Below are 13,502 nucleotides of genomic sequence, written 5' to 3' on the forward strand. Positions count from 1 at the left end.
AAAAAAAGGTGGCAAAACATCCGATTTTGGGAAAGTGTCGTGTGCATGCTCGATTCTCTCCTTATTAAACTTCGTTATGTCGGGTACATTGCGCTTATTTATTAACTTCGATAGCACTGTTAGTTCTATTCTGTCGGTAGGGCTAGACACCGTATGGTTTGGCGTTTCTTAATCAGCTCTTTCGTCACCTGAGATAGCTTTCCGTTATCCTGTCGAACTGTTCTACCGCCTACTTCTACTGCGCACTCCGTAATGATGGCTGTCAGATTATCGTTTATTGTATGCAAATCAAGATCGTCTTCCTCAGTTAAAACCGAATATCTGTTTTGCAGCGCTATTCTAAATTCCTGTACTTTCCCTCTTACTGCTAACTCGTTAATGGACTTCCTCTTCACTAGCTTCTTCCGTTCTCTCTTCAAGTCTAAGTTAATTCGAGACCTTACCATTCTGTGGTCGCTACAACGTACTTTTCCGAGGACGGACACATCCTGAACGATGCCAGGTTGAGCGCATATTATGAAGTCGATTTCATTTTTATTCTCACGATTGGAGCTCTTCCAGGTCCACTTCCTATTTTCTCGTTTGCGGAAGAAGGTATTCATGATCCGTAAATTATTTCTATCCGAGAATTCGACTAATAACTCTCCCCTGCTATTTCTAGAGCCTATCCCATAGTCACCTACCGCGTGGTCGTCAGCCTGCTTGTTTCCCACCTTTGCATTGAAGTCGCCCATCAGTACAGCGTACTGTGATTTTACTTTATTCATTGCCGATTCTACGCACTCATAGAAACTTTCAACGCTCTAGTCATCATGGCTGGATGTACGCGCGTAAGCATGCAACACTTTCAGCTTGTTTCTGATATTCAGCCTAATTACAACATATGCTACCCTCTCGTTAATGCTATAGAACTCCTCTACGTTTCCAGCTAGATCTTGATTAATGAGAAATCCCACCCCTAGTTCGCGTCTATTCTCTAATCCGCGATAATACTGTATGTGTCCGTCCTTTAGTACTGTATAGGCCTCACCTTTCCTCCTAAATTCGCCAAGCCCTATCACATCCCATTTAATTCCGGCTAGTTCCTCGAACAGCACTGCTAGGCTAGTCGCACTAGATTCTAGCGTTAAACGTCGCCAGGTTCAGATTCCAATGGCGGCCTGTCCGGAGCCAGAAATTCTTAGCACCCTCCACGGCCTCACAGGTCTGACCGCCACCACGTTCAGTTGCTCCTCACCCGCTGGGGACAGAGGGCCGAGGGTTAATTGGAGACCTGACTTTGTGAGACCTGCCCTGGGCAAGTCCGATTTTGTGAGACCTGTCTCACAAAATCGGACAGCCGGAAAAAACCGGACTTGCCCAGGACGACAGTGATACTCTGAATCGCGTCTGACGATGGACCTTAGCGTTGAAATTGACGCTAGTTAGAGCGCACGAGCTTTGAGTCGAACTCTTCACTTGGGATTGAAGCACGAACCACCTTTGCAGGCTGAGTCTTCGAAACTAGGTTTGCCCCCTAAAGGGCGCTGCGGGGTTTGCGGATCCTCCTCCAAGCACACACCCCTGAAGAAGCCGGGGCCGGGCCGAGGGTTGCTTGTGCCCATTTTTTCTGGTGGGTTTCCGGCGGTGGGTTTCGAACCACGAACCAGCCACCTCCCGCACCGTATATATATATATATATATATATATTCTGGGTTTAGTACTCAATTACAACCACTTTGAATTTGAGGGAAGGCACTTTCTTCAGGTGAACGGTACGGCGATGGGGACCAGGATGGCACCTGCCTATGCCAATATATTCATGGCGGATCTCGAAACACAATTTCTGGACACTCAACCTTCGAAGCCACTCCTGTACAAGCGTTTTCTGGACGATATCTTCCTCATCTGGCCTCACGATGAAGCTAGCCTATTAACATTTATAGGGAACTACAACAAATTTCACCCATCGATATCGTTCACCCACAGCATCTCCAAAACATCTATAAACTTCTTGGACGTGACAATACAGAAAAAGGGAAACGTACTTAAGACAACGCTCTACAGAAAGCCCACCGACCGCCCGCAGTATCTACATTTTAAGAGCAGCCACCCGCACCACTGCAAGACGAGCATACCTTACTCTCAGGCTCATAGATACCGACGGATATGCTCTGAGCTCGATGACTTTGACCGCCATGCTGAACAACTGAAGACAAATCTCTTACTGAAAAAATATCCCGCTTCCATCGTGGAAGACGCTATTCGGAAAGCTCGCGGTCTAGACAGAAATAAAATACTGAGTCCCCAAAACTTCCAGCAAGGTGAAAGGCAAACCAACCTCGTTCTCACACATTCATCAAACATGCCACGCGTGAACAAAATCCTCTCCAAACATTTTAACATTATCCAGCAAAGCAGTCACCTGTCCCGCATTTTTAAGCAGCCACCAAGAGCGGTATACCGGCGCAGCAAGAACCTCAAAGACATTTTAGTTAAATCCAGAACATCGCCCAATGCTAACCCAAACCCCGGGTGTCAACCCTGCCGAAAACCACGCTGCAAGGTTTGCTGTCACATGCTGACAACAGGAACTGCAAAAGGTACCTTCTCTGACTTTACTTTCACAATCAAAGAAACTCTAAATTGCGACAGTGCAAATGTGGTCTACATGCTTCACTGCAGCGTGTGCGGCATGCCGTACATCGGCCAGACAGAAACTCCGTTCAGGTTGCGATTCAACAACCACAAGGCCCACGTTCACACACTGCCAAACCTACCCTTTTCTAAGCACCTATGTCTGCCACAGCACTCATTTGAAAGCATCCCGGTCATCCTCCTACAGTCGGGTTTTCAAACCGGCCGCCAAAGAGAACAAAGGGAATCGTATTTCATACATAAATTTCGGACATTAACCCACGGCATTAATGAGAACTTGGGCAATTTTGCCTTCCTCAAAAACCTTTCCAATTGAGAAAGAAGCTCCCGTCTGTTATTTTCCATTTGTTTTCCTTTTATGCTGCTCACCATGCGCCCCCCCCCCCTCTTCTTTACTCCATGCCGGTTTCCCTTTTTCCTCCTTGTCCTCCAAGCTCCCTTCTCGGAATTGTCAGCGGTGGGACGCGCGGCGCAGCCGCCCTCTGACGAACGGCCGGTGGTTGCTTTCTGCGGCGGCTAGTTGCGGGATCGGGTTTCGACACGGCGTCTGGACGACCGCTTTTCCGCCGCTGAGGCGACACGCTGCCCTTGTAACGGTCACTGGTGCCTCTTGAACAAGGCGTAATGATGCGGCCTTGACAGCTGACAGTAAATTACATTACAAGAGTTCTTAACATCTGCACCGCTGGGGAGCGGGTCATGCTATGTGCGCCTTTGTGTTTTGTTTCAGTGTATTCTGGTGTTTTCCTTTTTGTTCTTTTCTTGTTTTCTGTGTTTTCGTTATTTTCCCCTTGTGCTCGAACTTCTCGCTTCCGCAGAGGGAAACCTTTCTTGCTTTAGTCTTCTCGGCGAAAATCCAGCTCTGCTGCATGTCTCTCACCTCTGTATTTTAACTAGCTTTTTTTAACTTGTTTCGCATCCATTCTCCTTTCCCCTTAGTGGACGCCGACATAGAGAAAGAGAGAGAAAGTGCCTCCTCTCCCTCTGCATTTAGGAGCGTAAATGCGCACATCTGTGTATTCATTCGACTTTACCCTGATGAAGGACGGTCCACCGTCCGAAACCGTTGGTGAATAAACCTAGATAATCGAACCAGTTGTGACCTTTTCACTGTGCAAGTTTTCACTGGCCCGTTAAGCAACCCTAACTGCTTCCACTTCTACTACAATGGCTGCCAGCATCCACACAACTGAACGGCTATCTATCCACTTTCCAAAAAATCCTATTACGACTGCAGTAATCAGTGACGAACTCTTTAAGCACGTATATGAATACTTCGATCCGGCGCAAGAGGGCACCCCCGGCTTCATCATCTACCACTCAGCGAAATTTTCGGACCTCCCCGCACTATTGGAGTACCTGCCCGCCACCATCGACAGAGTGATAGTTCACATCGGAGCTGCCGACATCGCTGCAGCGAACGCCTCTGCCGCCCTGTCCAGCATGAAGGCGGTCATCGACAGAGTCAGCCGCGAGCGACCCTCGATCAGACTATGCATGAGCCTGCCACTCCCGCGCGCCCTGAACCGTCGACGCCGTGGAGCGAACAGAAGATTTGTCACGTGGTTCAACGGCCAGACGCAGAACTTTGTGGACCAGGTGCGTCGACTGTGCCACCGACGACAGTTTGGCAGTGGAGTGACGTACCTCAACCATGCATTGCATGAGCTGCCACCGTGGAGGGTTCTGGCGGCTGATGGATATCATTTGAGCTTTGAAGGCGTGGCCGTCGTGTGCGATCACCTCCGACGCGTACTCTGCGCCACAGCCCCCGCGACAAGATGGAGCTCCAGTCAGCGTCCGGTGGCTAGGACTCCAAGAGGCGGCTGGACAGGCAACAGGACAGAAACAACGTCTACTACTCGCCCCCTGGTGCAAGGGGTCGAGTCACCCCCCGTACCCCCCCGCCGCCGCTACATGACGAGACGGGCCTGCGCCGAGATGGCACGCCACGCCCCGACACAGCGCAGCGATTGACTCGCCACAGGTATGACCCGCTCCCCAATAACTCACTCACCCTCATTTCTGAAACTGCGAAAATGTATCGAAAAACGGATCAGGTATGAAGCTCACGGAACAACACTAACACGATATTCAGAAGAGGGAAACGTACCCAAGGGCTTGAGGTTGCAACTAACCCCAGCGATGACCACCCTTAATGCTGACGAGGAGGCTGAGTGGAAAGGTATTCTACACGACAGTTCACTACGCCTTGTGGACCTAATTATACGGCACAGTCAACGAAAAACTATTGAATTGAAGCACATTGAAAAATGCACCCGTCTCGAACCGGATCTAACGGCGACAGAAATAACAGAGCTAAATGAATTCGAAGAACGAAAAACCAGAGAAACAGGCATGGAGAAGCTTAGGAAACTCCGGCGGGACGGTGTGGGACCAGCGCCCCGTTCGATAAGCCCGCCTCCTACTAGAAATACGTTAGCCCCTGAGCAAAACTGTGCGCCTACTACTGGTCAGCCTTCCATTAGGGCTGACAACGTGGTGAACGTGTCGAGCCTGCCTCTCACTTCCTCGGAACGTGCGTTACTCTCTAAAGGCCTAACCTTCTGCCCCACGACCGGAAAATTCAATGAATTTCAATTATATCAGGATCTAGATAACTTCGCAAGGAACTTACGTCTGCGTGAGTACTTTGAAAACCGGGAAACGAACCGGGAAATCAACATACCAGGGACATCCGACAAGTCATGGACTCCAAACGAACACAGGGATAGACATTTGGATATGTACATCACTGCCGTTCAAAAGGATATCCTATCATTGTATTCAAAATCAAACCCAAGAGCGGTCAACAACAACCTCTCGTCCGAAGAACGCCAGGCCCTTAACTCTTTAAGTCAGCGGTCCGACATCATCATCAAGCCTGCGGACAAAGGTGGCGCGATCGTCGTTATGGACAAGACCGAATACTTAAAAGAAGGTTTCCGACAATTGGAAAATAAACAATTTTACACCCAACTCACCAGCGACCCCACAGAAGACTTCGAAGTAAAAATTAACAGTGAGATAAAATCTCTCCTCCAAAAACAAAAGATATCCCAGGACATGTTTAAAGCAATGAAGCCGGTCAAACCAGTCGCTGGGCGGTTCTACCTCCTCCCGAAAATTCACAAACTAAACCGTCCCGGTCGTCCCATTGTCTCAAGTAATGGCACACTCACCGAAAAAATTTCTGGCGTTCTCGACTTTTTACTCAAGGACATTATACCAACTATCCCCGCCTACGTTCAAGACACTAATCACTTCCTCAGAGTGGTGTCTAACATTGAAATTCCCGATGAGAGCTTATTGGTCACAATGGACGTGACGTCTTTATATACAAATATCCCGCACACAGACGGCATACGCGCGGCGGTGGATGCATACCGGCGGACGGATCCTCCGGTTCACCTGGATGGGGAAACTCTCGCAACTATTCTGGGTTTAGTACTCAATTACAACCACTTTAAATTTGAGGGAAGGCACTTTCTTCAGGTGAACGGTACGGCGATGGGGACCAGGATGGCACCTGCCTATGCCACTATATTCATGGCGGATCTCGAAACACAATTTCTGGACACTCAACCTTCGAAGCCACTCCTGTACAAGCGTTTTCTGGACGATATCTTCCTCATCTGGCCTCACGATGAAGCTAGCCTATTAACATTTATAGGGAACTACAACAAATTTCACCCATCGATATCGTTCACCCACAGCATCTCCAAAACATCTATAAACTTCTTGGACGTGACAATACAGAAAAAGGGAAACGTACTTAAGACAACGCTCTACAGAAAGCCCACCGACCGCCCGCAGTATCTACATTTTAAGAGCAGCCACCCGCACCACTGCAAGACGAGCATACCTTACTCTCAGGCTCATAGATACCGACGGATATGCTCTGAGCTCGATGACTTTGACCGCCATGCTGAACAACTGAAGACAAATCTCTTACTGAAAAAATATCCCGCTTCCATCGTGGAAGACGCTATTCGGAAAGCTCGCGGTCTAGACAGAAATAAAATACTGAGTCCCCAAAACTTCCAGCAAGGTGAAAGGCAAACCAACCTCGTTCTCACACATTCACCAAACATGCCACGCGTGAACAAAATCCTCTCAAAACATTTTAACATTATCCAGCAAAGCAGTCACCTGTCCCGCATTTTTAAGCAGCCACCAAGAGCGGTATACCGGCGCAGCAAGAACCTCAAAGACATTTTAGTTAAATCCAGAACATCGCCCAATGCTAACCCAAACCCCGGGTGTTCACCCTGCCGAAAACCACGCTGTAAGGTTTGCTGTCACATGCTGACAACAGGAACTGCAAAAGGTACCTTCTCTGACTTTACTTTCACAATCAAAGAAACTCTAAATTGCGACAGTGCAAATGTGGTCTACATGCTTCACTGCAGCGTGTGCGGCATGCAGTACATCGGCCAGACAGAAACTCCGTTCAGGTTTCGATTCAACAACCACAAGGCCCACGTTCACACACTGCCAAACCTACCCTTTTCTAAGCACCTATGTCTGCCACAGCACTCATTTGAAAGCATCCGGGTGATCCTCCTACAGTCGGGTTTTCAAACCGGCCGCCAAAGAGAACAAAGGGAATCGTATTTCATACATAAATTTCGGACATTAACCCACGGCATTAATGAGAACTTGGGCAATTTTGCCTTCCTCAAAAACCTTTCCAATTGAGAAAGAAGCTCCCGTCTGTTATTTTCCATTTGTTTTCCTTTTATCCTGCTCACCATGCGCCCCCCCCCCCCCCCCTCTTCTTTACTCCATGCCGGTTTCCCTTTTTCCTCCTTGTCCTCCAAGCTCCCTTCTCGGAATTGTCAGCGGTGGGACGCGCGGCGCAGCCGCCCTCTGACGAACGGCCGGTGGTTGCTTTCTGCGGCGGCTAGTTGCGGGATCGGGTTTCGACACGGCGTCTGGACGACCGCTTTTCCGCCGCTGAGGCGACACGCTGCCCTCGTGACGGTCACTGGTGCCTCTTGAACAAGGCGTAATGATGCGGCCTTGACAGCTGACAGTAAATTACATTACAAGAGTTCTTAACATCTGCACCGCTGGGGAGCGGGTCATGCTATGTGCGCCTTTGTGTTTTGTTTCAGTGTATTCTGGTGTTTTCCTTTTTGTTCTTTTCTTGTTTTCTGTGTTTTCGTTATTTTCCCCTTGTGCTCGAACTTCTCGCTTCCGCAGAGGGAAACCTTTCTTGCTTTAGTCTTCTCGGCGAAAATCCAGCTCTGCTGCATGTCTCTCACCTCTGTATTTTAACTAGCTTTTTTTAACTTGTTTCGCATCCATTCTCCTTTCCCCTTAGTGGACGCCGACATAGAGAAAGAGAGAGAAAGTGCCTCCTCTCCCTCTGCATTTAGGAGCGCAAATGCGCACATCTGTGTATTCATTCGACTTTACCCTGATGAAGGACGGTCCACCGTCCGAAACCGTTGGTGAATAAACCTAGATAATCGAACCAGTTGTGACCTTTTCACTGTGCAAGTTTTCACTGGCCCGTTGAGCAACCCTAACTGCTTCCACTATATATATATATATATATATATATATATATGTGTGTGTGTGTGTGTGTGTGTGTGTGTGTGTGTGTGTGTGTGTGTGTGTGTGTGTGTGTGTGTGTGTGTGTGTGTGTGTGTGTGTGTGTGTGTGTGTGTGTGTGTGTGTGTGTGTGTGTGTGTGTTATGGAAACCAACAGTCACCGAAACCCAGGTGCATATATATATACGTTCATGACGTGGAACGTCATTAACGTAGAAAGATGACGTTCTACGTCACACTCGCGATAGAACAGGACGTGCTACGTCCGCCAATATGGGCGAGGTTAGCGGTGGTGAACACTCTGAAAGTTCGCTTAAACCCAGTAAACAAATACCCACGAGAGCACGGGTGGGCTCGGTGGCTGTGCAAGCGTGCACACCACTAATCCGTTTGTCTACATCATGCAGGTGTTCGCCTTCGTCGCTAATGCCCTGCTTCCGGCGTTGTTGGCCCTTCCCCCAGCAAGCACGTCATCCACTGCAGTTTACTGCAGTGACGATCGCATCTTCGCATGGCCCCAACCCGACGTCATCACTTCATCATGCCCGGCAGCGCCTCCCCCTGGATACCATTTCCCCGGCCCATCCTGGAAAGCCTCATCACCAGCAACATCAGCCACGGGATATATCAGCAGCGATCGACCGCCTTCGCCGCTTTGTGGGCTCGGTGGCTGTGCAAGCGTGCACACCACTAATCCGTTTGTCTACATCATGCAGGTGTTCGCCTTCGTCGCTAATGCCCTGCTTCCGGCGTTGTTGGCCCTTCCCCCAGCAAGCACGTCATCCACTGCAGTTTACTGCAGTGACGATCGCATCTTCGCATGGCCCCAACCCGACGTCATCACTTCATCATGCCCGGCAGCGCCTCCCCCTGGATACCATTTCTCCGGCCCATCCTGGAAAGCCTCATCACCAGCAACATCAGCCACGGGATATATAAGCAGCGATCGACCGCCTTCGCCGCTTTGTGGGCTCGGTGGCTGTGCAAGCGTGCACACCACTAATCCGTTTGTCTACATCATGCAGGTTAGTTATCCGCATTCCTTGTATGCTAAAAGAAGTAGCAATTATTTCCTAGTGCAGCTGCCGAGCCCGCAATGCTGCATATTTCTTGTGCTTGAATGCGCTCATGTTGTTCGCTGCTTGCTGATCTTGGCAGGCGATATTGAAACTAACCCAGGACCTAACAATCTCGAGGCTGTATTCGCAGAACTAAAAAAGTTATCCGCCGGTCAAACTCAACTAATCTCCGAAGTGCAAGGTCTCAAAAACCAGCTTATATCCACTGACGGTGCTATAGCTGGTTTAAGTAAGCGCATGACCGATCTTGAGACACATTTGGAAGCCATGACAGCCATAAAATTTGAGTTAGAAATTATAAAATCTGAAAATACTCGGCTATCTCGTCAGATTGAAACCCTTGAGGCCCGCATTGACGATAGTGAAAATAGATCTCGCCGTAACCACCTCATATTTTATGGAATTCCGGATTCTAACCCCTCCGAAACGTTTGCGGACTCTAAGGGAGAGGTCATTCGTCACTGCGCTCAACACTTGAGCTTAACCATTCATCCTGAGGAAGTAGAACGTGCCCACCGACTCGGCCGCCATGAACCCAACCGCTCTCGACCAATAAGAGTCAAATTTATTTCGTACAAAACAAAAGACACAATACTCTCTAACGGCCGCAAATTTAAAGGAACGAAATTCAGTGTCGGCGAAGACTTCTCCCACAGAGTTCGTAGCGTCCGCAAGCAGCTTGTCACCTTTGCTAAAGCTAATTCCGACAAATTTGCCCTACGCTACAAAACCTTGCATATCGGTCCCAGGCGCTACATTTTTGATGAGATCTCGCAAACTGTGAAAGAAATAACAATTGCTACACCACAATCAGATTAGCAATCATCTCTTCGCAAACAACTAAAAACCCGCCCCAAAAATATTCCCCTGTGCGCTGTGTTCACCAACATACGTAGTTTCCTTTCCAAGCGCGAACTTTTTTCCAATATTGTCTTGTCATCTAGCAGCAATCTACTGATACTAACCGAAACCTGGTTGAACAGTGCCATCGCAGATAGCGAAGTACTAACTGACTTGCCAGACTTCCAAGTCTTTCGGAAAGACCGCCAGGACTCACGAGGAGGGGGAGTACTGATAGCGGTGAGCCAGCAGTTATCAATGTCGATAATTGACGACTCGTCCGACCTGGAAATCTTATGGCTCCACTGCCACGCTGTACCACACACGATTTTACTCGGTGTCTGTTATAGGGCTCCACATAACTCTCGTGATTTTTCCTGTCAGCTTAATAATTCCGTAAGTAAACTTATCACGAAGCACCCTAATGCACACATCTTCCTCTTTGGCGACTTTAATTTTCCTAATATTGATTGGCAGCACCAGCCCGCACCGACAACTAATAATGGCGAAGCAAGGGAATTTCTAGATTTCTGCTACAATTTTAACCTTACTCAAGTAATATCCAAACCTACGCGCGTAACACAAAACTGTGCGAACATTTTAGACCTATTACTGACTAATTGCCCAGATAGCGTTCAGCCCATTACGTACCTCCTTGAGATTAGTGATCACAAAACTATGCATGTCAACATCGACCTTAAAGCAATTAGGCGCCCAAAATACAATAAAACAATCCGCCTTTACAACAAAGGTAATTATGATATAATGAATGCCGAACTGACAACGTTTTTCGTAAGTTTTTCCTCAAGTTTTCATTCACGAAGTATTCATGAGAACTGGCTAGCATTTAAGAATAAACTTGATGCCCTAGTCAATGAATTCATTCCCCAAATAACTTTCCACTCCAATCCACACAAACCATGGTTTACTAAAAGTCTTAAAAGGTTGGAAAATAAAAAGAAACGCCTGTTCCGCTCAGCAAGAGACCATGGAGCGCAAAGCGCATGGGCGAAGTACCGCGCTGCGGAAAAATCGTATCAATCTGCTATCCATAACGCCAAGCACAACTTTTTTCATCAAGACCTTCCTAATATGCTCAGCGATAAACCCAGGAAGTTCTGGCAAGCCGTTAACCCTCATCATGAACACACGATTACCCTCAAAGACGAATCAGGCCTGGCTATGACCGACTCTGAGTGCGCTACTTTATTCAACGCAGCGTTCTCATCCGTCTTTACTAATGAAACCGATACGCAACTTCATACATCTAATTTACTCTTTGAGCATGCTATGCCGGTAGTCGCATTTTCCTCACTGGGTATTGCGTCCTTAATTAGAAACATGGAAATCTCATCTTCATCTGGTGTAGACAATATTAACTCGAAACTTCTAAAGAACATTAATGATATTTGTGCCGAGTTCTTATGCTTACTTTTTACCCAGTCACTCTCAACAGGACAACTACCGGACGATTGGAAAACTGGAAAGGTCGTTCCAGTCTACAAATCAGGTAACAAAGATTCGCCGTTAAATTACCGACCCATTTCCCTTACTAGTGTGCCCTGCAAACTAATGGAACACGTCATCTATACTCATATTATAAACTTCCTCGACTCGAACAATTTTTTCCATTCGTCTCAACACGGTTTTCGGAAAGGTTTTTCTTGTGAAACGCAGCTAGCCCTATTCATTCATGATTTACATGCTAATCTCGATTCTAACCTACAGACCGACGCCATTTTCCTGGATTTTGCAAAAGCATTTGACAAGGTACCTCATAAACGCTTAATCCTAAAACTTTCCCGTTTGAACTTGCCCCCCGACATAGTAAAATGGATAGAAGAATTCCTGACTAATCGCTCACAGTTTGTCGTTGTTAACAATCAAAATTCCAATCCGCTACCAGTAACATCAGGCGTCCCTCAAGGTTCTGTACTAGGCCCGCTTCTATTCCTAATTTATATTAATGACTTACCGACCAATGTGTGCTCTAATATTCGCATGTTTGCGGACGACTGCGTCGTTTATCGCACAGTTACTAACGCCTCCGACCCAACATACCTTCAAGATGACCTAAACCGCATACAGGAATGGTGCGACCGTTGGCTAATGGAACTGAACCCTCATAAATGTAAACGTTTGTCCTTCCACCGCCGCCGTAACCCGCTTGAATTCCCATATGTAGTCGCTAACGTTCACCTGCAGTCCGTTTCATCATACAAATACCTAGGCGTCACACTGTGTAACAACTTATCATGGGCTACACACGTTACTAACGTCATTTCCTCGGCTAATAAAACTCTCGGATTCTTACGACGTCATCTTCGCCACGCCCCACAACAGGTAAAATTACTAGCATATAAAACTCTTGTCAGGTCAAAGTTAGATTACGCATCGCCAGTTTGGAACCCTCATCAAGTTTACCTTATCAATGCGCTCGAGTCACTTCAAAACAGAGCAGCCAGATTCATTCATTCCTCCTATTCGTACGATATCAGTGTAACATCTTTAAAAGCGGAATCCAGTTTAGCGCCCCTTTCACTTCGTCGTCGTATTTCTAGCCTCTGCCTATACCATAAATTTTTCCATAGTTCGCTGCGCTGCGCTCCCTACATTGCCCCGCCAGCCGGCATATCCCACCACATTCGTCATCCTTTCCAAGTGTTTCGCCCCCGTGCCCGTACTGTTACCTGTGCCGCTTCTTTTTTTCACCGTGTTTCTGTAGACTGGAACGACCTCTCCATGACATCGCTACCATCTCATGCCCATCCACATTCGCCGAAGCTGTTACCAACCATTTTTCAACATAACACTTGTTCATTTGACTGTATGTACCCACCCCTTATGTAATACCCCCAGTGGGTCTTTAAGGTATTAAAATGAAATGAAATGAAATGAAATGAGCCGTCGCCTTAGCTGAGTTAGTAAAGCACCGGACGCGATATTCGGAGGTCGTGAGTTCGGATCCCACCGACGGCATGGTTGTTTTTTCTGATGTTTTATAACTAACTTTCTTTTAGCGATATAATAATTTAGGTATAATTATTCCACTGATAAGCAGAACACATTAAAAAATTAACATTCCCCTATGCATCTTGGTTTCGGTGACAGTTGGCTGCCTTAATAAGTGTGTGTGTGTGTGTGTGTGTGTGTGTGTGTGTGTGTGTGTGTGCGTGTGCGTGTGCGTGTGCGTGTGCGTGTGCGTGTGCGTGCGCGTGTGCGTGTGCGTGTGTGCGCGTGCGTGTGCGTGTGTGCGCGTGCGTGTATGCGCGTGCGCGTGCGCGTGCGCGTGCGTGTGCGCGTGCGTGTGTGTGTGTGTGTGTGTGTGTGTGTGTGTGTGTGTGTGTGTGTGTGTGTGTGTGTGTGTGTGTGTGTGTGTGTGTG

General features: G+C 47.8%; 2 protein-coding genes across 2 annotated transcripts in view; both read left to right on the forward strand.

Annotated features, from left to right (window-relative positions):
* The window catches only part of LOC144103985 (venom metalloproteinase antarease-like TpachMP_B), an 81,433-nt gene that overhangs the window by 16,648 nt on the left and 51,283 nt on the right, over positions 1-13,502 (forward strand). The gene's annotated exons all lie outside the window — the stretch shown is intronic.
* LOC144105066 (uncharacterized) lies at positions 4,783-10,140 on the forward strand. The gene is made up of 2 exons (XM_077638266.1): positions 4,783-4,822; positions 9,061-10,140. The coding sequence occupies exons 1-2, from the start codon at positions 4,783-4,785 to the stop codon at positions 10,095-10,097; spliced, it is 1,077 nt and encodes a 358-aa protein (XP_077494392.1). The 3' UTR covers positions 10,098-10,140.

Source organism: Amblyomma americanum, chromosome 9, assembly GCF_052857255.1.
Source record: "Amblyomma americanum isolate KBUSLIRL-KWMA chromosome 9, ASM5285725v1, whole genome shotgun sequence".
Classification (NCBI taxonomy): Eukaryota; Metazoa; Arthropoda; class Arachnida; order Ixodida; family Ixodidae; genus Amblyomma; species Amblyomma americanum.

Coding starts and splice junctions, on each gene's coding strand:
- LOC144105066 (XM_077638266.1), top strand. CDS start 4,783: ATGACCACCCTTAATGCTGACGAGGAGGCTGAGTGGAAAG. Junction 4,823..9,060: donor CGAGGAGGCTGAGTGGAAAG/GTATTCTACACG, acceptor CATGCCCGGCAG/CGCCTCCCCCTGGATACCAT.